The 25,153-nt window shown below is 39.5% G+C and overlaps 2 protein-coding genes and 1 long non-coding RNA gene across 3 annotated transcripts; 2 read left to right on the top strand and 1 right to left on the bottom strand.

The window, feature by feature from the left end:
- Positions 1-107: 107 nt before the first annotated feature.
- Positions 108-4,814, bottom strand: LOC136248810 (coiled-coil domain-containing protein 177-like). The gene is made up of 16 exons (XM_066040620.1): positions 4,684-4,814; positions 4,425-4,513; positions 4,348-4,371; positions 4,185-4,299; positions 3,797-4,089; positions 3,515-3,697; positions 3,206-3,328; positions 2,778-2,831; positions 2,602-2,727; positions 2,367-2,440; positions 2,203-2,310; positions 1,344-1,446; positions 832-941; positions 674-782; positions 345-409; positions 108-295 (listed from the first exon to the last, which is right to left on the bottom strand). The coding sequence occupies exons 1-16, from the start codon at positions 4,709-4,711 to the stop codon at positions 196-198; spliced, it is 1,704 nt and encodes a 567-aa protein (XP_065896692.1). The 5' UTR covers positions 4,712-4,814; the 3' UTR covers positions 108-195.
- On the top strand, positions 4,730-19,737 carry LOC136248811 (L-rhamnonate dehydratase-like). Its single transcript, XM_066040621.1, has 14 exons — positions 4,730-4,889; positions 5,018-5,103; positions 5,150-5,237; positions 6,264-6,334; positions 6,385-6,461; positions 7,394-7,487; positions 7,929-8,104; positions 16,189-16,231; positions 16,284-16,353; positions 16,457-16,608; positions 16,656-16,790; positions 17,156-17,238; positions 19,465-19,531; positions 19,580-19,737. Exons 1-14 carry the CDS (start codon positions 4,799-4,801, stop codon positions 19,646-19,648), a joined length of 1,302 nt encoding a protein of 433 aa, XP_065896693.1. The 5' UTR covers positions 4,730-4,798; the 3' UTR covers positions 19,649-19,737.
- Positions 8,101-12,355, top strand: LOC136248813 (uncharacterized). The gene is made up of 3 exons (XR_010697831.1): positions 8,101-8,232; positions 8,287-8,397; positions 8,459-12,355. It is a non-coding gene; the product is annotated as an uncharacterized lncRNA (long non-coding RNA).
- Positions 19,738-25,153: the final 5,416 nt, after the last annotated feature.

The raw sequence follows: 25,153 nt of genomic DNA, 5'->3' as shown, positions 1-25,153 counted from the left end.
AGGTATATTCACGTTGGTCACACCCAAACGTTAGCGCGTATTATTTTTACGCCTTTTCAGAAAGCAGAACACTTTATCAGCACAGACCTAGGAGGAATAAAGTAGACTTGCGTGTGATCCGCCAGCAAGGCGTATTACAAACTCATGAGATTTTTACATTTGAATGTTTGTATTTAGTGAAATACAATTCCTTTTTTATCCAATGAATACATGAGACTGATTGTGAACAGTTGATCGACGTCGATTGCCCACAGATGCTTGCAGTTCAGCTTCACGAGCCATGCGGTCAAATGTGCTACAGGGGACAGACAATTAATAGTGATTAACTAGAGGGTGTGGCTCACCCTTGCTGGAATGACTCCTTCAGTAGTTGTCTCATGTGAGCACTGGCTCCGGCTGACTGTCGAGACTACAAGTGTATCATGAATACGGGGTTAGGGAAGATATGTAATAGTTGAACCTGTGTAGTATGGACAGCTTGGGACCAATAGTATCCTGACATGTCTCATGTATGCAGACGCTGATTTATACAAAAGTACCAATCAAAATTTGCATATCAGGCAATGATCTTCCTTGTTTCATTGTAATTATCCCTACCAGTTTGTAAAATACCTGAAGTTAATGTCTTCAAGTGTCCACATTAACAGGTTCCAGTGTAAGATGTGTGCAGTACCTTTTGTACAACTGCATCTTTCTCCTTCAGTAAAACATCCACACGAGAATTCTTTCTCTCAATACCTAAAGTTGTCATAAACTTTTTGTTGGCTTCTTCCTCTTCTATCCTGTATGTGTTGCAGAGTTTAGTGGGAGGGGCTCATTGATGCAGCTCACCTCTGCTTGTTCTTGCACTGTTCCTGCTGCCAGTTCTGTCTCATAACGGATGCTCTGCGACTTTTCTCTTGAACAACTTGTTCTGCTATTTCTTCTGCCTTCATCACACTCTAATGGTATTTGACAATAAATTATAATTTACCCATAATGTAAATACACTTATTGTGCAACTAAAATTACTATGATATATAGATATTTGGCCCCGTAGTCATGTATCACTTCCAATGTGAAGAGTCCCTATCGTAATGTTGGAATGTTGAACCAGACCATATACCCAAAGAGTGTCAACAGTGCTTGTTTAGAACTATTCCAAAAATAATGTAGCATGCATTTCACCTATGTACAAAGTTACTTGAATAAATTCAAGAAAGTTTGGCCTTCTGATAGGTCCCAAAATAGGGGAAGAATGTTTTATAATTTCATTACTGAGGCCATTTATAGTTCCATAGGTGACCCTATTATAATGAGGTTCACCATAAGCAGCTGATACACACCAATAGTAACACACATACAGTTTTGGTATGATGTTCCACGGCTTTTTGCCACTCTTCCAACTGTGAGTCCATTATCTGACGGTTTTGTTGATGCTGTTCATCACGTAACCTTCTATCCATCCTGTGGTGTCACATACAACAAAGTATCAATACAATGTAATTACATACACAATACATATACAAAGAGAAACATCATTATCAGGGACACCTATGGGACCCAAGGTGGTTGATGAGGTCTTCAAGCATGTCTTAGGGACCTACTAAAGGTGGTCACTATAACGAGGTGGTCTTATTAAAGAGGTAGTCACTAAGTGAGATTTCACTGTTACATAAACACCACTGGCACATGTACACGTAACTGCAACAACGGACCACACAAACAATCCTGGTGTACGTTTATAGACAACATGTACATTTATTTTAAACTATGACAAAACATCTAAGACAGCAACAAGCTAATCAAGGTCCCCATTTTAATGGGATGGTACTTATGATGACATCAAAGAACAAAGACGGAGCCTAAGGGGATGTGGGTTACTTGTTTGGTTTATTGTTTGTATTGCTAATCATAACTGTCACTTGGAAACACTACATTCTTACAGCCTAATAGGAGTAACCATGGATACAGTAAGCCAACTCCAAAAAGTTGTAAGCCCACAACAACGGCATGGACCAAAATGGCCTACCAAGGTTGGTCAAACATCCTAACCCCCATGATGTGTGAATACACAGACAAGCATGGTACAAGGTGTTTATTAGCTAGGAAAGAAACGTGTCAAGGTTCCCTCTAGATTACAAATGACACATTTGAGGATTTCAAGTTGACTGCAGGAAGTAGGTTTCAGCATGTATACATTTGATCACATGATCCACTCACGCTGCTCTCTGCAGGTATGCATTCTTGAGTGCTTGTTGTTGATGATGTCGCTGTTGTCCTTCCAACATTTTCTGCTCCACAACATGCCTCAGATATTCTGACTTGTCACTAGTGGGAGGAACTCACTAGAACATGCAGAAATCATCAAATAATAAGGGAATTACTTTTCAAACTTGTCAACTTCAGCTTTACGTTCAACATGTCTCGAATGTTCACTTGAATTTCGAATGTGCCTTTCCTACAACAACAGAAATCTCTTATACTCTGAATTAAGGACACAACAGAAACATCTCCATAATAAGTACAAAGATTTTGGTCCCAACAGTCCATACTTCCTCTGAAAGAGGAAAACCCAACAATTCTCAGTCCCAAAGTGACCATTATAGAGAAGCTCCTTACAAGCATTTGTCTTCTTTCAATGGTCTCCTTGTTCAAGGCTGCTTGGTGGTATTGGGCCTTTAGGTTTTCCACAGTCAACAAGTTCTCTGCTTGTTTACTAGCCTCTATTAGTTTGAGTCTGTGCTCCTACACCAAACAGTCATGTTATTATTGGTAGATTACTAGAGATTACTAACTTGTTCTGCCTTCTTCTGTTTCTGTTGTTGAGACCTCTCCTCTATCAGTTGAGCCTGTACAATGAGTAACAAAATTTATAATCTCAACGTGCATTCAATATGGTTTAATAGCCTAAGTTTGTTTATTAATTAAGTAGGAGAAGAACACTTTGTGCTGGGTGTCCTGAGATAGACGTGCCATTTGTCCATAGCATCAACCTGAGTTGCTAATGTTGAATCAATTTTGTGATCGCAACATCAATGATGATGCATGGACTGACCTAGCAATTCAGTTACTGGACAATTAGAACACTCTTTATAAGACTGTGCACCTATATATACATAGAATGTTGGCAAAATGTATTCTCTATAAGTTTTAAGTTTAGCAATAGATTTGTACATGTTTAAAACCTCTACCCATGTAGCACAAGCATTACATTTCAGTTCACCTTGTAGATAGCTTGTTGTCGAGCTTTGTCACTCCACTGTTGCCAGCGTTCCTCAACACTGGCTTGTCTCAATATAGCCTCTTGCTCAGCAGCAATCTCCTGCAACTTCTTGGCCTCCAGTAACTAAGTGCACAAAATACTCTAATAGAACAGTCAGGTGTACAGTAGAATCACACCTAACCTCATTTCAGGTGTATAAATGTGTGTACACTAGAAATGGGACCATATATGGACAAGTGTCCTAATCATCAAGGTGTCCAGTTACAGAGGGGCACCACTATACAAACAGATTCACCAATAATATTTCACCTGTTGTTGAACAGCTTTCTTGTGTTCCTCTAGTTGCTCTCTGTATTGCCTCTCTTGAATCTGCTTAGTGGTCTGCTCTAGGAGGGCTTCTTCATGCCACGCCTTGGCAGCCATCTTCTTCAATTCCTCTTGTTCTTGTTGGCTACTCAACTTCTGAGCCATTGCTTGTAGAATCCGTTGGTCCTGTGATGGCAAACCATACCATCAACAGTACAGACAACTTACAATCTAAACAAGTACCACACAGCCCAGGATTTATTCCCACTGCATTTTGCTACTTACCCTTTCTGGTAAAGACATCATCGTAGCAGAGAACTCAGGGATGTTTGCCTCACTCAATGGTAAAGAAGCTGACGTCACACCAAGTTTCTCTCGCGTAGGGGTGACCACTTCTTGAGGAACTACTTGCTTCTTCTGTGAATAATATTGAGTTCTCATAGGAGATGACTTAGGGACAGTAGTAGATGCTGCAGCATTTATATCTTGTTGCTTCTTTTTATGAGGCCGAGTCTCCTGTTGTAACTGATATTCTCCGATAATCCTTTCCCGCTCCAAACGTGCTTCATGAAGTCTCTCTAAACCCAAACACAACAATAGAAGGACAGCCAAATTATTTACAAGGCTATTTATCAGCAGTTTCAATTTTTTTTCTACTGGCTGTTTCACTCACGTAGTCTCTGTTCCTCATACTCCTTATATACCAGCTGTAGGGCAGACTTGTGCAGTCCCAAATGTGATGATTCCGCCACAAACTGTTCATATGACTTTGATATCAAATCCACTGGCTATATACACATGAGCTGAACACACCAACATAACAAGCTATACTTCACCTTGATCCCCAGCCTTGAACAAGCCTGAAATAAGCAATAGTATGTCAATTACAGGAGGAGTGGTTTAGTGTACTCACTTCAAGTGATCTTGGACTGGTGAGGATGTATCGACTACGACTGTTTTGTGGCTCCTCATAGTTGTACAAGTCGATAATCTTATCAGATGCTGTGGAATGTGAGCAATATGTAGTAGTTTATAGCGGCGTTCCCCAGTTATCCCTGTGCATTATATAATTATACAGACAAACGTGCGCTTTATTAAGAATCATTTTAAACTGGGCGCTAAAACTATATCTATATAAATTTCATAAATCCACAACTACGGTATACACTCACGTTTAGTTGGTTCTGTGGCGTTGGCCATCCCCCCGACCCAAACTTAGGTTGTTTATAAATCACCATAGAAACAGCAAGTTGAACCACACCCATTTCCGGCTGGCGTGCAGGACAGATGGCGACTGAGCAGAACGTGAGTCGTGCATTTCCACTAGTGAAAGAAGTCAGAGCATATGTAAAACAAGCGGACAAGGCTAGCGACCATGGTAAGAAACTGATTCGTATTGCATTTTCGTATTCTTCCATTATTCTGCGCACGAGGTTATATTTTAATGAGCGCTTGCGCGCTATAAACTTTAACAAACTGCACATAATGTCTGGGGTATTTATACAGGAGCTGATTGTCATGATGTTGATGATAAACACTGGATTAATGGCCACCCTCTGCCTGTGTCTAATCCAATGTCCATGCATCCTCAGGTACAAACAGTCCTTCCCCAACCCTACATGATATCATACCATATAGTACCAAGCCTACCGTAAGTCATGGGGTATTAATGCAATGGGATCAGTGATAGTTGAAGTGGAGGCTGATGATGGAACAACTGGAGTGGGTGAGTTAAAAGTATACATGTATGAGGGGTCAGCCATTTGCAGCAATATTTCAAATTAGGCCATCGAATTTCAGTGCTAAGGGATACTTTGGGACCTTAACTAAGCATCTGGATTATGTAGGTGTTTTCAAGTGTCCACATTAACAGGTTTAAAGCAATGAAAACAGGTCACCTTGATAATCAGGACAATATAATAGTTGGTCCTAAAGAACAAACGTACTTTATATTAATTTGTGTAGTAAAAAGTTTTAGAAAGACAGCGCTAAGCACATATAAGGATATACAGGGGCCCTCCCTGCCTTTTCCAGCTTAATCAGTCAATAAAAGTAATATAAAAGATTAGAGACTGATAGAACAATACTCAAGTGTTTTAATAAAACAGTCAGGTAACTTCCTAGCATAACACACTAGGAGCTTGCCTAGAGCTGAGCTATAGTTGTGATCTATCAAATATCATAGTGAGTAACAATCGTGATTATGATAGTATGCTAGCAAACATGATATTGTTAAAGTTAAGTGAAGTCCAGTAGAGCATGCACAACAAAGATTACAACTGTAATACATAACAATTTTTTACCAGTGTAGTGTTAGAAAAGCAGATACATGGTGTGTAATTCGATTATTCATGTGTCGTATATGTGAGGTTGAGTATCTTTGATAACTGCTAGTAATATTGTGATACTATCGCTATCGTGATATAAAAGTTACTATCAATTGTGAAAAGTGATAGTTGTACTATCGCTCAGCTCTAAGCTTGCCTGCTCCTGAATCAGGCTCTGTAATACTTTACTAGTAAGCTTAAATATACTATAACACAATGTCCTGCTTGATAATTTAATACTATCCAACATTCAAAGCTTTGCTAAAATAAAAATCCAATATACAGTGAGTGACACACACTCACATTTCCTACATGAATGATAACACATTATGACCTTATTACACACATAGGTTCAACTATTGTACTAGTGCAATAACATTTTGATGTGTGATTTGGAGAACTTGTATCTTCCCATATTGTTGTAGGAGTGTCAATTGGTGGAGAGCCAGCTTGTTATATTGTCGAGAAGCATCTCAGTCGATTCATCGAGGGTCAGGTGAGCTGTGCGGATTAATATGGCTGCTGTGATCATAATAGTGTTCCTAGGACCCTAGGAATGTTGAGCTAATTTGGGACCAGATGTTCCGTGCTACCCTCAACTATGGGAGGAAGGGATTAACACTGTTAGTACTATCAGTTATTGTCTGTCAGTGTTCATCTGAGCCCTTGGTAGGCAGTGTATTAGTTTCACGTTTAGTTTCCTGAAATGACGTTGCTAGCTGGTGTGTTTTAGTTTATGTTTTCCACCTGGCACAGACCCATAAAATTGTTCAAACACTGGACTGCTTTTATTATGTGTTAATAGACAAATGATGAGTAGATATCTGGAGTTCTGCTTGACCAAACACAAAACAATTGTTTTAGAGAGTTGTTGAATGTTCTATTAGAGTACTTCATTGTGTTTGCAAAGAAACCTTTACTATTTGTGACCGGATCTGCAAAAAGGAGCCTTTTCCAATTTGGCAATCCATAACTTGACTTGTGAGTATGGTACCAGTCAGACTTTACATCTCTAACATACGTAACACTATTTCTGGATGTAATGTTAAGACAATAGATGATGAGTTATGACTCGTCAAACTTGGAAAGTTGGACAGGTATAAGACCCCCTTTTCGCAGTTCTGGTCACATTTATTCATGCTCAATATCAGTTTTACATATATAGTGGATCCTCACTAATCCAAACAACTTTGTTCTCAAGTTGACAAAAGTCTGTTCAGATTAGTGAATTTGTTCAGATTAGTGAACCCATTGATTATATACAGAACATAGTTCAGTTACTCTAATAGAACATACACTTGTTAGCAAAATACTCTAATGGAACAGTCATTTGTACTGTTCGGATTACTGGAGTTTGGATTAGTGAGGATCCACTGTAGTCTGAATATCAGGTAGTCCACAGAGGGATGTGTAGCTGTGCTGACTGTTAGAGAAAGAATAACTTGTTCACTTTCGTAATTGCACTGATTTTGGTAGCGTAGGTAAATACACATGACTATAGTTGTAAATTACATGAAATACTCTGTCAAGTATGCAAGTGTACAAATTATTGCAGGCAAGCTATCAGTGCAGTGGATCTAGCATTGTGGGATTTGCTGGGTAAACTGAGAAATGAGCCAGTATACAACCTACTTGGTGGGAAAACTAAGGTAACTGCATTATATGCATCTCAATGTGGTGCTGTATGACTAGAAGAGACAAAATTTCAAGTTATTTAGCTAAAATACGGAGAGGACTCACAAAGCATTGATCTTTATACTACCAAATTCACATTAGATCACTTTATCACCTACCAGATGAACATATCATTATCCTTGCTTTGTGGGAACTATTCATATGACTGCGAAATTGTTAATAAGATCATATTCCTCCCTGAAGAGTGGCACAGCAACTTCTTTTCATTACAATGCTAGGAATTTTATAAAATTACAATACTAGGAATTTTATAAAATTCTTCCCCTCAAAAAACACTAAGTGTATTACAAATATTGCTAAAAGTTGTAATATTCCTCTGCATATGACAGTGTTGTATGGTGAGCCCATGTTACTCTATGTGAGGTGTCCTCATGGACTGACAATTTATTCTATAGGAGAGACTGCCGGTCTATTGTACTACTTGTGATCCAGTATTTGCCAAAGGAGCTGGTTTTGTTGGTGCCAAGATTCCTTGTCCTTATGGTCCGTCTAAAGGAGATGAAGGACTGAAATTGAATGTGGAGACCTTTAGAAAAGCCAGAGAAAGTGTGGGATCAGATTTTCCTCTGATGTATGTAGACGTGTGTGTGTGCGTGTGTGTGTGTGTGCATGCGTGCGTGTGCGTGTGGTGGCAGGAGGCCAGTGAGGCCCACTGCAGTTCTGAAGGATGATGGTTATTTAACTAAGGGACCTGAGGAGGTACTTGATCATTAGTTGTACCAACATCATTTTAAGAAAGTATTTAATGTCCAGAGTATCTATGATGATGAAGTAGTTGCTGCTATGCCTGCTTTTGAGCCAATGTTACATCTTGATGATCCCCCTACGATGGAGGAGCTGGAGACTGCCTTGTCCTGGCTGAAGGTGAGAAAAGCAGGTGGACTATCAGGGAGATGATTTTGTGTGGTGGTCCTGCTTTGCATAGCAGGTTGCTCACTTTGATGGAGGCTGTGTGGAGGGAAGGAGAAGTGTTTAAGGATTGGAATGACTCTGTGATAGTACCATTGCCCAAGAAAGGCAACCTCCAATCCTGTCACAACTGGCGAGGGATTAGCTTGTTGGACGTTGTAGGGAAGTGATGGGTCGAGTTATTCAGGAATGGCTTCAGGTGATCGCTGAAGAGTTGTTACCGGACTCACAATGTGGATTTCAAAGGGGAAGAGGTTGTGTGGGCTTGATTTTTGTGGGCAGACAGTTGATGGAGGAAATATGAGGACACACTTTTTATGATGCTTGTGGATATGAAAAAAGCTTATGATTTTGTACCTAGGAATGCTCTGTGGACTGTCTTGTCTAAGTGTGGTGTGCCTCCTATGATGCTGAGCATTGTGAGGTCCTTCCACGAAGGGATGCAGGCTGGAGTTTGGGGGGGAGGGGAGTGCTGTTACCAATTGTGTTGAGGTTCGAAATGGCTTGAGGCAAGGTTGTACTATGGCGCCAACTTTATTTAACATCTATTTTAATGCAATAGTGACCAAGTGGCATAGTCAGAGTGGAAGGCTGGAGTGCCTATTTTGTATAAACATGGTAGAAAGCTGGTGGGAGATCGAACTGCAAAGTCTAGGTTATTAAAAGTGCCATGACTGGGAATCAAACCTGGGACCTTTCGATCACCAGGCCAATGTCCTAACCACTTGGCTATGCTGCCTCACACACACACACACACACACACACACACACACACACACACACACACACACACACACACACACACAAACAAACACGCATAGTCGCATACACACCACACACACACTACACATATACGTACATCCTACACACACTACACACGTATGCTACACACACACACACAACACACACTACCTTGTAACCTTCTAAGCCGCCCATGGCAACAAGTACCATGATAGGCGGAGCAGTAATGCCTATATAGTCACGATCATTGTTGTGTACTGTTTTGCCAAAACCGAAGAATTAAGACTCCATATTTGTCATTTCATACGTTTCCTAAAGATATTTCATTGGAAAGAATTAGATAGTTGCCATTAAGCGAGATGAAGGACCAGAATTTTGGGTTACAAATACAACAGTAATTTGTAGTGAGCATTTTGTAGAAACAGACTATGCCACTGGTAACCGCCAACTAGACCATCAAGGAGTGGAAAAACGTTAAGGTGCTTGAAGAAAAATGCTGTGCCAAGTGTGTTTTCTTTTTGTCCTTTGCCTCAGTGCAGACGAGAGCCTACTGTGTGTGTTTACTTAGATACTACCCCGTTACCAAGGTTTGGTCCACCCACATACACACAATGGCCAGAAGGTGAACTGAAAGCAACGAAAGATCTATTAGCCACAAGATTAGCCAAAGAGTCATCCAAAATACTAGATTTAAAATGCAAATTCTGTCATACGAAAATTTAGTGGAATAAGAAAAGCTGTTTAGAGGAAGTAACAAGGTATTCCTGGTTTAGAATATTATACTGGATTTAACAATGAAGAACTTCTAGAATGCTTAAATTTTCTTTAGCCAGAAGACGTTCAGTTGAAAGAACAAAGTACTGATCTTCAACGAAGTATTGGAAAACTTTCACTTAGTTATGAAGATCAGTTTCTCTTGGTTTTGATGTGGCTAAGATTGAGTCTTCTTGAATGGGATCTTGCTACACGTTTTGGTATTAGTGAAGCTACTGCAAGTAGAACATTTGTACGCTGGATCAACTATATGTATCCGCAATTAGGGTCACTCCCAGTATGATCTTCTAAAGGTATATGCCAACTGTATTTAAAGAAGCATATCCAACCACTTTTTGTATTGTTGATGCAACTGAGATCATGTTTGAAGTACCAGCATCACCTTCCTTACAATCACAGTGCTATTTTTCATATAAATATAACACAACAATGAAAGGATTATTGGCTGTGGCACCTAATGGCACTATTATTTTTGTCAGTGAACTATTCACAGGTTCTATTAGTGACAGACAGCTAACTATACAAAGTGAAATTGTAGAAATTTTAAAAGATGTTCCTCCAGGTAAATCACTTATGGCAGACAAGGGTTTTGACATTCAAGACTTATTGATGAAATATGATTTACTTCTAAACATTCCTCCTTTCAAGGGAGTCACAGCATTACACCTATCTGATGTGAAGAAGACTCAAACTATAGCAATAGTACGCATTCATATAGAGCATGTGATTGGGCAAGTGAAGAAATGCTATCATATACTGTGTGGCGTTATACCGCTTTCAACCACTGGATCTATCAACCAAATATGGTCGGTGTGCTGCATGTTGACGAATTTTCACAGAAAATTACTCAATGAAGATGGAATGGTTATTGATTGATTTAACCATGCATACTTTGTAAGTACACTTGTTACAAAAGTTATAATGTATTTGTAGCTGTTGTTAATGTACTATGTTTCTTGTTCCTGTACTTGTAGATATGTATAAGCATGATTAAAATGTAGGGTAGATGTTTCCCAGAATGAGGTGTTGTAGGGTATTCGCTGATTATGAATCTGATCTGGTTTGTCACCAAGCCATACTACAAAATCACACCACTCAACACCAGTGATGGCCAACTGTCCCTGTATCTGATAGTAATATTCATGTTCGTGTTTCAAACTTGGAGGTCCATTGGAAATATCACAACAAAAATTTGGATGTTAGCATGCTTCTTTGATAGACCTGCTGAACACAGGATAAGGACATTTGATATCTGCTAAGCCCAACACGTCATTCTCTTCTACCAGGACTAGCTTCTAAAAAGCTTTATATGTGTGCAGTACTAGCCCACACTCTCTGATTTTAAAATCTTTCACCAGTGCGATTTCAAACCTTTGTAAGCATTTGCAGCAATGGGTTCAAATTGTCTTCCAGGTTTAATAACTGGTATGTGGCTAATGTCTGGGGGAAGAAACAACCACCATATGAAGTTGTCAGTAACTTCTCTACGCTTGCAAATAATTCTAAAGTTAGAGGAAGGGATTGTTCTTGTGTGGTACTCCTTCCGCACCACAAATGTATGTTGTTCTATTGTTGCTTGTTCAATTTGTTGAGATTATTCCAGTGAAATCCTTTAGTAGGGGTGAATGTACCACTGACGTGTTTTCTAAGGGGGGGTTTCTGAACTATACTGCCGCTACTAACATCATTTTGAAGTTGTGCTTCAAGCCATACATTATACTGTGAATCAGGAATATCATAGTCTCTTCTTGTCGACGTTACAAAGCTATGGTCTGTGGAGGAAGTGATAGTGTTGGCTTTTGTTACTTAGATATCCCGCATGTTTGATTTTCTGATTTTCTTTTCAGTAACAACTGATATGACAACAAACCTCCTTTTGGTGCTATTCCATAAGAAGTTTCAACATACTCAATCCTCTGGTAGAACACTGAAAAGACGACATTCACCATGCAATAATCTTTTATAGGTAATTATATCAGCTCCACTCATATTCTTAGCCACATCACTTCTTGCTTCATACATAGTGTGCACTTCATATAGTGTGCACTTCATATAGTGTGCACTTCATAGTGTGCACTTCAGTGGTAACTTTCTACATTGTTCACTTTCTTTGGCACGTTCAACTGTGGTACTCATCACCGTCTTTGGTGTAACATCTCTTTTTCTAGGTCCCCAAGTTTTCTTTTCTTATGTGCAAGATTGAGGTCCTGGTAAACTGCTTTCACTTCTGCTGGCTTTGGGGAGTATCTTTCAAGCACTAATAAGAGAGCAAATATGTGTTGGCACAGTCCACCATTAGTTCCAGCAGGGCAGGGAACACAGATGCATAATCACAACAAGCTGGTCGTCCCTATTAAATAATAGTTATACGGGCACAATGTGGAGTGTATGAAATCTATAAACCCGAAGGCCTGGGCTGTAGTGCACAAGCGAAGCGAGGGTGCTACTAAGGGCCTGAGGGTTTATAAATTTCATAAACTCCATATTGTGCCCGTATAACTGCTTTAGACTCTATTTCACGTTACACTCAGATTACTTACCTCATCCACGGCTGTTTCTGCTGTAGGCTCGGCAAAAGTGGCTGGTTTTCATGCGATAATACTAGCGCCATGGCAACTATACATGCTCACATGACAAAATTAAGCACCCTCATTACATCACTGCACGTGAAAAATGCATACTGATTGGATAAACCTAGTTTTGAGCATATGTTATATTATGCCTGAAGGCGTGGAGTATATTAGAAAACAAGGTGGAGTATATGAGATTTATTACCCACCCAAAACAGCCTAAATAGAGTATAACAAGTGTTAATTTCTGCTGGTACTTTGTGCTTTTGTGTTGTGAAGCCCGACACTGTGACTGAAATTCCACCACATGTTGGAGTTCAACTTGGTGAATGTAACCCAAAAGAAAAATTCATAGCCTATTTTCAGGGGTTTCTACACCACAACTGTATCCTCTGAACCAGTACTCTGCTTCCCGGTCTTCAACAGGTGACGCAGTACGACTGTTAGTGAAATTACAGCAAGAGAATCCTGCCATCCACTTGCTGGCCAAGACCTTATGATAGGTGGGTTGTCACTGGATTTACAGCTGTAGTTCTTCCCTTTTCCACCTGCCTCACTATTCTCCTGGTAAAACTTTGCCCTGCCAACATAAATTAAATGTTATACACAATTAGTACAGCATTGTAGCTACAACACCAATAGTGACTGTTCAATTAGAGTATTTTCAGTCTCAAAAAGTAAGTTCTATTTGATAGATAGGGCTCTTTATAAATTGTTTTACACCAATCTTGACAATATCCAGTTTAGTAATTTGCCTATCAACTTTTATAAACTCAGTGCTTCATGAGCGTCACTAAGGCAAACCTTTCTATTAAAGCAGTTTTTTTTTTACTGCTTACTCTCCCTCCACGTCTTCGTAAATATTCTTTTATTATTATTATTATTATTTAATGGACAATTAAAATACAAAATTGATTAATAGGCCAAAGGCCTTTGACAATGTCCATGTCCAGTTTCTCTCCAATATTGGTCTAGTGAGTGTTTGAAAGAAGATATTGTTTTTGCCAGAACTACTTCGTCAGATAAGTCATTCCATTGTTGGATTATTCTAAAGTTGAAAAAGTGTTGACTAATGCTTCTGCAAATTCTTTGTTTAAAAAGTTTCATTGGATGGCCCCTGGTAACACTGTCTTGTTGTAATGTAAAGATATCTTTTGGGTCAATTTGATAGTATGAGTTTAGTATCTCACTTCAATTAGATCTCCTCTTTGTCGTCTACAAAAAAGTGAGTGCAAATCTAGTTCTTGAAGTCTACCTTCATAAGATAGTGTAGAGATAGATGGTATCAGCTTAGTAGCCCTTCTTTGAACCTTTTCTAGTACGTCAATGTCCTTTGCTAAATGAGGGCTCCAGACTGGGGCACAGTACTCTAGGTGCGGTCGAACTAAAGTTTTAAATCTTCTACCGTCCATTTATCATCAATAACTTCAACTTTGTCTCTCTATGTGAATCACTTCCATTAGTAGCCATGCCCCGTCTGGGCATCACGTGACTTATTATGAAATTCATCTATTACAAGAGAAATTCCTTTCCTGGGATGCTCTGTTGGCAGCACAAATATTTCCTTCCCTACACTGTGCCACCTCATCAACAGCTATTGCACACAAGTTAGACCACCTTTCATACTCATGACATACAGCTGTACCACACACCAATCCTCAACACTAATAGCCCATAAATCAGACATCACTTCATCCCGCCATCACTTGGCACCATAAAATGGTCTTTTCTTCAATAGCTCTCCAAACAAAAGTTGCTTTGGCAATCGGTCACTGCTCATATGGTCCTACCCCAAGAGGACTCTCCTGTGCTGACTCATAGCACCTGAGTAGTGCACAGGTGTCCCATGGGTAGGTGTGACTGTGATAGCAAAGCAACTGAAGGCTTTGCTTGTTTTTGTGTATACTGTGTGTGTGCATGTGCCTGGAATACATGCACGAATGTGCTGCTACCATATGTAGTACTAACATACATGAACTACAACTATACACACTACACTACACTCATGGACACACGCATGTACACACATTCACATGCACACACGCTGACACACTACACACACACACACACACACACACACTACAGATACACACACACGCATGCACACAAGGTCACACACACACTAGCACACACATGCTCATAGCAGGCTAGCCACTTCCCTTATATATATATATATATATATATATATATATATATCACCAAGATATTCTAATAGAACAGCCACCACACACACAACACTAGAACACTAAGTATATTTCATTTTACCATTGGTATCTTTTCCTACATGGCTTTCTACTGCAATTACAAGCTGTTTGGCTAAGCTATGACTGTTGTTTCCATAGTTATACTGATGTGTCACAACCTGGGTCATACTAAAGTGACCAAGTGGTTTGTTATACTCATTAATTAGTAGCATAATGAAACTGACTATGTTGTAGTGTCAGAAACTTTGGAGGTTGGAATTAACCCCTAGTACACACACACACACACACACACACACACACACACACACACACACACACACACACACACACACACACACACACACACACACACACACACACACACACACACACACACACACACACACAGTACCATTGAGGCAACCATGGCAGCTACCCAAGGAAACTACTATAAAATATTAAACTACTCTAATAGAGCAGTCAGGTGCGGTTTGCTTTCTGTACCTACACCTTTTGCATACATACATGGCACACACATATGTGTGTGTGTTTGCGCGTGTGTGTGTGTTTGCGTGTGTGTGTGTGTGTTTGCGTGTATTTGTGTGTGTGTGTTTGCGTGTATTTGTGTGTGTGTGTGTTTGCGTGTGTGTTTGCGTGCGTGTGTGTGTGTGTGTTTGCGTGTGTGTGTTTGTGTGTGTGTGTGTTTGCGTGTGTGTGTTTGTGTGTGTGTGTGTTTGCGTGTGTGTGTGTTTGCGTGTGTGTGTGTTTGCGTGTGTGTGTGTTTGCGTGTGTGTGTGTTTGCATGTGTGTGTGTGTGTGCGTGTTTGCGTGTGTGTGTTTGCGTGTGTGTGTGTTTGCTTGCATGTGTGTGTTTGTGTGTGTGTGTGTGTGTGCTTACATGTGTGCGTGCGTGCGTGTGTGAGTGTGTGTGTGTTTGCTTACATGTGTGTTTGCGTGCATGCGCGCGTGTGTGTGCATGAGGTTGCACAAATTTAAGTTATGGCCACTTCCAACTAAGTCTTATTTTTCAACCAAACTCAGCCAAGTACAGGGTTGGTAAGTCAGTAAAATGAAAATAAAAAATATTAGCTGAAGGGTGATTTTGTGAGTCAAATGCTAACTATCATTGCTGTGACTGGATTATACGAGTGTTCCCACTTTGTGATGTGCTTAAAAGGTAACTTGCAACCTCTTCATGGCATTATCTCTACTTGCAAGGTGATCACAAATATTTTGAACTGAAAATAGGTTCAGTCGGGCCTGAGAAACAAAACTTTAGTTGAAGTGGCCTAACCACTAAGATCCAGATTGAATAAACTATTGTACCCACTGACTGTTGTGCAAGAAATATTTCTCACATAGCATACATGCGCACTACAATACATATGCATGTACATGTGGGAGCATGAGTGTGTGTATATGTGTGCAAAGCATGTATTGTGCATCTGTGCTCACCCACACATGTTCTCTACATGTAGGTTGGACTGTTACATGTCACTAACAGTACCCTACACTATCAAGGTACTCACCATCAACAATGTTCTACTTGATGATGCATATCATTCCAATATAGCTAGCTCGTGAACTAAAGCCATACAATGTGAAATGGATAGAGGAGTTTCTTCCACCAGACAACTACTCAGGTACACAACAATGAGTGTTACAATAGAATGTGTGTTACAATAGAATGTGTGTTACAATAGAATGTGTGTTACAATAGAATGTGTGTTACTGGTACCTACTCAGGCTACCTGGATGTATACAAAGCATTAGCTGGTTCAGTTCTATTGACCACTGGGGAACATGAATACACTCGCTATGGTTACCTGCAGTTGCTACAGCAACGATGTGTTGACATTATCCAGCCGGACATTACGTGGATGGGTGGTATCACAGAGGTATGTGGTCTTGAGTAGAGAGGTGTTGTTATTGATGTTGGTTATAGGCCAGAAAGATAGTTGAGATGGCTTCAGCTTTTGATGTGATGGTGATACCTCATGGCTCCAGCGTCTACTCTTATCACCTCCAATATGCCTTTGTTAACTGTCCCCTGGCTGAGTACATCTGTCTTAGTGAACAAGTGTGTGTGTGTGTGTGTGTGTGTGTGTGTGTGTGTAAATGCCAACTGTCCATGTCTTACACAGCGTCTAGGTGAGACTTTGGATGCTCTCACATTCACTTGTGAGACATGGTACAACCTCCTATGGGTTACTAGTCCTGCCCCAGGAGTGCACTGACTCTCAGCACCTGAGTAGTGAACAGGTGTCCCAGTACTGGTTCCCTGGATAGACGTGACCATGCTAGGGCAGTAGCTGAAGGCTTTGCTTTTGTGTGTGGTGTGTGTCACAGTGTGTGTGTGTGTTTAGTGCATAAATTATGTGTGTTCATGAAAGTGTATGTTGTGTGCACACATGTGTTGTATTGTCATAATATATTACTTTTCAGGGAAACAAAATTATTCCCTACTTTGGGTCACTGTTTCTTGATGAACCATTACCTCATGATGGCTACATTGACCTGCCCAACAGGTAGTGATAATTGTAATTTGTCTGTGTAGTAATCAGTTAAATCTCTTGACTGAATCAACTGCCTAGTTGAAACGTGGTTGTATATGCTAAGTGATGATGTTACGAAGATATTAAAACAGCACAAGGGATATCAAGGCTACATGTCAATTATTGTGTTTTACATCTGGTCACACATCGTGATCTTAATGAAATATTGAGCTTCATGTTTAAAAGACTGTCTCTCCCTAATATTCTAAAGGACATCCATACCGGTGTGTCTCATGATCCTTACAAGCCTTCTTAATACAACGTAGTTCTTTCTTGTACTGTTCTTCGCCTGTAATGCTTTGTGCTGTGTAATTGGCTGAATGTACAATGGATTTCAAGTGCGTTTGAAAATTGCGTATTATTCATTCTATTTATGCACATATAGTTCTCGACCGAAAGTGAAATCCACTGTAACTAAAATTGAAGTGCAATGGCCGCTTCATTTTTCAGTAACTGATGGTTTGCATGGGTACCAAGTATGACATGTCCAGTGCCATTCTTTCTTTTGATGCAGTATGCACGGGTTCACCGGTCATAATTATGTTACGAAGTATACAAGAAAAATTAGGAGTTTTATACATGAGTAGACATAAGAAGTAAAAGCAACAAAACAGGAGGTCATCTTCACCTGCAGCTATACTAGAGGACATTTAATCCCTATGATCCCTAATTAAAATTCCTAATTTCCATTGTACTTGTTCTCTTAATCACACCTTCATGTTATGTATCGCAGTACTTTAACTAGTATATGCACTAATATATTAGGGTTAATCAGAATTGCTCTGTAAAGTAGTTTGTTTCTGAGTTATCTTTCTCCACCATGCTGTTATAGTTGTACAATAATTATTAAACACAGCACATTTGAGATATTTGGTGATAAATGTGATGCCAGTGGTTGCTTTTATCCTTCCACACATAATTCTGTACAAAAATGAATTTCAGTCATTCTTTAATTCTGTACTGAATCACTACCGATGATAGAACCAACAGATCTGCCACATATAATTGAGTGTTTACAAACAAAACAGGCTTAATTTTTACACACTGTTTCTAACTTTTTACTGTTCTTTTATTTGCCAAGTGATGTGGACTTCTTAAACATTTACTGTAGCATTTATCTGTTTAGTTGAGCACCGAAATGTACTATGTACCAGTAGGCAGTGTTTGGGGTAACGCGTTATGTAATAATTATTACTTTTGTGGTAACAAAGTAACATAACAAAATATTCCGTAAAACCAGATAATATAACTCAAGTTACTTTACTTGCAAACGCAACACGTTACCTAAGTAATGAAGTTACTGTAACGAGTCTAATATTATGTAATATTATTACTTTAAGTAAAGAAGTTACTAATCTTGTTAGTAATCCACTGAGTAACACCTAGCCACTACAAAGTAACGAAGCCTACTGAATGAAGCTTATTCACCAGCTTCTTGCTTATAACTGTGATTTGCACATTGTCAACAACACAATCATGTCACGTGATAAAGTGGTAGTTTCACACGTGACAGCTTAAAGCTGTGGACACAGAGTAATATATTATTATAGTTACTTTATTATATGGGTAATACGTAACTGTAACTAAATAGTTCAGTTGTAAATAGTAATATGTAACGAGTTACATTTAAAAAGTATAACTGTCCCAACACTGCCGTCAGCAAAAAGTTGGTTAGAGTATGGTGTAACCAATCTACTCTGGTTGCCTATGGGCCAAAAACTGGTTACCTTATTTAACAGTTTGCTGCATTAGGCAGTTTACTTTGTGTATTGTGGATTAATACATTAGATAGGGAATATCATTATTATACAAAGTGACATTAAACAAGATTCACTATAGCTGTCATTCTCACTTCCACAAACAGTCCCTCTTACGTCATTTTCACATGGGCACCCAAAAGACTAGGTTGAATAACCCACATTCAACCCAGGTTCATCCCAGTTTCTGTTCACAAGCAATCATCACATGATGGTATTCATTGAGTGATAATTGTCTTCTATGCATTTTATGTATTCACCAACAACCGCAACTCGCTTTTGAAGCCATAAACTGAGTTCAACCCAAGTTCAACCCTTTTTTTCCTTTGTAGGGTTGAACTCGGTTATGACTTCAAGGTGATCATATGAATGCATCAACCCAGGTTGAATGTGGGGTTAAAGTGACCATATGAAAAGGGTGTTATATATATTTTTTATTCAGGAGTGGATTTGGTGTTACACTGAACAAGGAGGGGTTGAGGAGACCATATCAGAGATCACCAGATGAGGTAGGAGCTCTTCTCTACTGTCATGTTCTGTTATTCTTCTCTGAACAGGTTCAGAAGCAGTACAAAGCTAATGTTGATGCCAAACTAGTATCTTCAGTGGCTAAGATGCCATTCTAAAGACTTAATATTATATTTTTGAACTCGAAGTGTTTTTTGGTTCATTTACCAAGTTGTTAAACTCTTCCACTAGGAGAGTATAGTAGTTACATAGTGGGTTTCTTTGTGATACTTCAAGTTGACTGGTCACGTTGGAAGTCAAAAGTACTGGTATGTGTCCTAAATTGTTTTGGCTAGCAAGATATGGATAAAAATTGTAGTCCTGCAATTTGTATCTTCTCTCTACTTGTCACTAATATGCTACACACACAGCTTGATGGTTCATTCTCTATGAGACAAAAACAGTTGACCCCCAATTCTTAGCTAACTTGGAAGGTAAAGACTTTCACTAGTGATAATTGTTAAGCCTTATTTCTAGTGTTTTGGTATGTAATAAACTCATGCATGGATGGTTCACCCGTGTTACACACTATGTAATAGCTATTTGTTAGCATTTGTGATCAGATGGATGAAACTTATGAACACAAAGTGGTTATGTAGAGGAGATAGAAATAGTTCACAGGCCTTACCTTACTGCCCAACAAAATTATTAATTGATCATCAATATTCTCAACTATTCGAATGGTAAAAAACTTCATTTTAGCACCAGTAATTATTAAATGCTCCCAACATTTTATGTGGTGTGTGAATAGTTGACTACAGAACTACAAGAAGTTATTTGTGTAAAGTGAATGTAATTGAACAAGTGGGTGTGGTCATATATGAATAGAAAGTGGAAGATGCAATTGAAAACTACAAAGTACATTTGTGCAACCACTCAATTACCAGCTATAGTTCCATGCCATGCAAGCTATTTAACAAGCAGTGTGTGGCTTTGGAGTTATGCTATTTTAATGTCTATAAGCTAAAAGTTAGAAATCTTAATGGATCATAGATCATTAGCAATTAGATCCCTGATATATAGCTGAAACAAAGTTGTAATTTCTCCTTCAACAGAGTCCAGTGTTTACTGAGAATGCAGCTATCAGAGGAGCTGGTAGAGTAACTGCTTGGTACATACAAATGGAATATCATGGTGTTTCAATAAACTACTGAAATCACTGTCAAGTTAGAGAGTTTGATTATGTTCCCTGCAATCTTCTACTCTTCCTTGCAGGAGTGACAACATATATAATACAGAACACTAAAGACAATAAAAAAACAAGACATAGATACAACATACAAGCAACAAGTGAACATTATTTATATGTATATAGCACTGATCTTAACTAGCAATGACCTCCTTTCACTAAAAACAATTGTAATTATAGTCACACCAAGTTATAATATGCAACAATAATAATAATACAATTTCAGCAAATAGTAGTTAAACACTAGGCTTCCTCAAATAATGAACTAAAGCAGTCGAATCCACAACAAACTCTTTACTTAGGAGTATGGCAGGATTTCTACCATTATAAGCCACCCTTCCTTCTTCTGTACAGTAATTTTCAGTCTTATCAATTGTAAGACCAGCAGAAGCAATTTCATTAAGGATTGACTGATCAGAATAGAAGTAATTGGGAAACATCATGACCTCAGTCCTCCTCCATATAGGCTGACCATCAGTAAGCTGATTAGCATGTTTAACATGAAAGATGTCCCCATTTTCATCAACTGCAAAGCAAGCCATAATAATATCACTGACATTTCCAAAGGCTTCAGTAACTTGGATAGTACTAGGATATTTTGGTAATGTATGCAGAATCTTATTGATATTCTCTTCAACAACTTTTGGATTTGCATCCATCTTTGTGAGTAGCTTACTGTGTGATATATCAGTTGGGACAAGCAAAATAGCTTTTCCACCAGGTGATAACACTCGATAGAGCTCATGAAAATGCTTACTGTAAGTGTTGGGTGATAGATTACACGTCACAAACAGACTAATGGCAACATCAAACTTATCATTCTTATAAGGCATATCTGCAACATCACCAACTTTAATGTGGATATTATTAGTGTGGCAAGTAACTTCTGTAGCTCGTTTTACCATGTCTTCTTGAATATCAAACCCGTGCACTGTATTTGCGCCATACTGAGCTGCAACAACACACCAATCTCCAATTCCACATCCAATATCAAGAATATCCTTTCCAGGGACTGCAATCTTCAAATCCTTTGCTATAGCAGGATCAAGGAAGGCATCTCCAATCACACCGTGTCTTCCACCAGCAAATGCTACTATCTCCTCTTTTCCATATCTTGTACCTTGAGGAAAATGCCCACCAGCTTCATCCATTACTTTGGCTTCTCCCTACACAACATAAAAATTATAAATTGAAAGTGAGTGCATAAAATTAGGAATTTAAATTTAATTTTGAGCATAGAAATGAAAGCTGTCCTCATCAAACGCAAGTCAGAAACCTGCTTGTATAACAGCAAGTATATAATATTGTAGCAATGTGTGGCCAAGAAAGCTGGCATGCCATCCCATGAGAACGTTAACAGGAAAAAAGGACATTGCATCTTTACGCATACGTAACTCCATATTTCCTTCTCTAAACAAAATAAGTTTAAGACTCCACTTTCAGTATCCCACATAAATACTAAACTCGAGCAAGCATTCACAAAATATGGTCCTTTATTCATCTTTTTCCTTATTAATTTTGTCTTTTCAAGTTCTTCTTATGGACCACACAAAAAACAGACAAGCTGTGAAAAGGGATGTGGCCTTCAAAAGCCTGGACGAAAAAGTTGTGAAATCACACCTTTTTTCATTATTGCAAGCTGCCACCTTTGATTTCATCATCCTGGCTTTTGAAGGCCATACTGTTTTTCACAGCTTGGCTGTTTTTGTGTTGATTCAATCCACAGCTGTCCACACAATGATGACTATCGAAGACAAAATTGTATTGCCAAATATTTTTTATGCAATAGAGTGCGCATATATAAGAATTCTAATAGAACACACATAGAATGCTCCACATATCTATCTACGAAATTTTACTAGAATCTTAATATATAAAGTAGAAATTAAGTGAGGCAAACAACCATGAAAGCAGTACCACAGTAGTTAAGGATTTGGGAGTTCAGTATGGAGGTTCCTGGGTCAAACTTGCCAAGTAAGTTTTTTTTGCTCTAGACTTCATGGAACACGTGGTCGGTACGCTATGTATAAAAGGCTATAATGCCTAACAGGCCGGGACTACAGTCCACATGATGTCCTAGGTGTTGTCACACAAATTGTCAGAGATCACTGAACTGAACTGTATGCACACATACGCACGTGTACATATAATGTTGTAATGCTGCACTGTAATTAGAGCTTAACATGTGATTAATAGTAATGGCATCTTGAGTAGTTGTATCCGAGTGCATCACAAAGAACATGTCCATTCAGTCCAAAAACCTTCTTCTGTACTATCATGCCCCTAAACATTTTGGTACCGTGGCCAGAGAAAACTGGATGGACGATCCAAAGAAACTGATTTGCTCACGCCGCGGCCATAAGGGCCATTTAGCCAAGCTACTCGCCACTACAGATGATATATTAGCCAAGCTCTCAACCGCGAAGGAGAAAGATGCCGACGCCACTTTAGTAAACTCTGATGTTGTCCTTCTGGAAGAAAACTTGAAGCAGCTTTGTCTCAAAGCCAACCTTTTGGATGACAAGATCATCACTAGTATTGAGGAAGAAGAGAAGCTGGAAGCCGCAGTGTTTGAGCAGCCGACCTGCAAACTACCTTGTCAGAGAAGATGGCAGTGATTCATCACACGTTGAAGACATTTTCGGAGGTAGACGTGGCCAACCCAGCAGCACCCACCACTCAGACAAACCCCCTACCCCAGCCACAGAATGCATCTCAACACTCGAGTGGAATTCAGGAGAAGGCGCCAGCACAGCAGTCTGACACTCATCAGGTGGATCACATGAGTACTACTAACAGTATTGATAGTTCACATCAACCTGCGGCTGACCCAAGTAATACTCACGCACACTCCACAGCACACACTGCTCATGCTCACTCCTCAACACACACAGCTCATACACATGATTCCACAGCAAGCAGCAAGATCCCCCATACACATCACTTTGGTGCTAGGCTTGAGCCAATTATGCTTTGAATATTGCCTATTATGCTTTTGAGCAGTGCTCAAAAATCAAGCCTATTATGCTCAAAATTATGCTCTCAAAATCAAGATTATGTCCGAAAGCTGACTAGAATATATCTGCATTTCCTGATTGTTGTATTAGAGTAAGTGACTGCTCTATTAGAGTATCTCGATCTTATTTCCACATAGTGTGAATAATCAGTCAAGAATTAGTAAAATAATAACACTGCAAGGTTTTTTTGATATGAAATGCAGTAATAATGTGCAGTGTGTTCATGTTGTGTAGTATTTTTGGCGTGTGCATTGCACGTTTTAATTAAAATTCTTGAAAATCGTCCTATTATGCTGGCATAATGCTTGATACTTTGCTAGCCTATTATGCTCAAAGTTATGCCAGCATAATTGGCACAAGCCTATTTGGTGCCCACCTCCCCAAGCTGGAGATTCCCGTATTTAGTGGAGAACCACTTGATTGGCAGTCTTTCTGGGACTGTTTGCAGCTGCTGTTGATACTAACCCAACCATAACTGGTGTACAGAAACTTAGTTGTTTGGGTGCCCAACTGAGAGGTGAGGCATCAAGAGTGATCACTGGGCTCCCCTTAACTACAAGCATCCTGTAGATTTATTGAAAGAACGATTGACGCCCAATGTATCATCTGTGCCCACATTCAAACCCTGCTTGATCTTCCTAAGCCATCCAACAAGTTGACTAGTCTCAGGTTTTTTCATGACACCATGTTGAAAGCCATGTTCGTTGCTTGTAATCCCTGGGCAAATCACCAGAGTCGCTTGACACACTGTTGGCCCCAATGATACTTACCAAGCTGCCTGAAGCAACTAAGAGAAACATGGCCAGAGACCACGGAAGGACCATACTAGAACTACAGGCTGCCATCCGTAATGAAATCCGAATATTTGAGACAGGCCAACAAACATCCCTGTCTAGTCAACAGGGAATCCACTGCCTCATTCCTCAACTCATTACACCGTAAACAGTATGCAAAGAGAGAGGGCATCAGTAAGCTAAGTTGTGTGTTCTGCAAAGGCAACCACACTGCACTTAATTGTGAAGTGCACAAAGATGCCGCATCTCGTCTGGAGATCATTAAGCAACAACGCCTGTGTTACAACTGCCTTGCCTATCATCGTGTATCTCAATGTAATTCTAAGAACCAGTGTCGCAAATGTGGCAACAAACATCACACAAGCATCTGTAACGATCCATCCAAACAGACCACTAGTGACACCAATCACACCACCTCCAGTAATGTAGCCCCACCACCAACTACTACTGACACTGCATCCCTTACCACACTAGCACCACGCCAACTTGCCAAAAACACTACTTGTCTATTGAAGACTGCTATTTCCGCTGCTGTTGGCACTAATCTACAGATTGAAGTTATTTGACAAAGGGTCGCAGCAATCCTTCCGCACAAAGAAGCTGGCAAGTGACTTGGCACTAACA

The sequence above is a fragment of the Dysidea avara genome, chromosome 3, assembly GCF_963678975.1.
Source record: "Dysidea avara chromosome 3, odDysAvar1.4, whole genome shotgun sequence".
In the NCBI taxonomy this organism is placed as follows: domain Eukaryota; kingdom Metazoa; phylum Porifera; class Demospongiae; order Dictyoceratida; family Dysideidae; genus Dysidea; species Dysidea avara.
The sequence above is the reverse complement of the archived record's forward strand: the minus strand, read 5'-3'. Positions and strand labels throughout refer to the sequence as shown.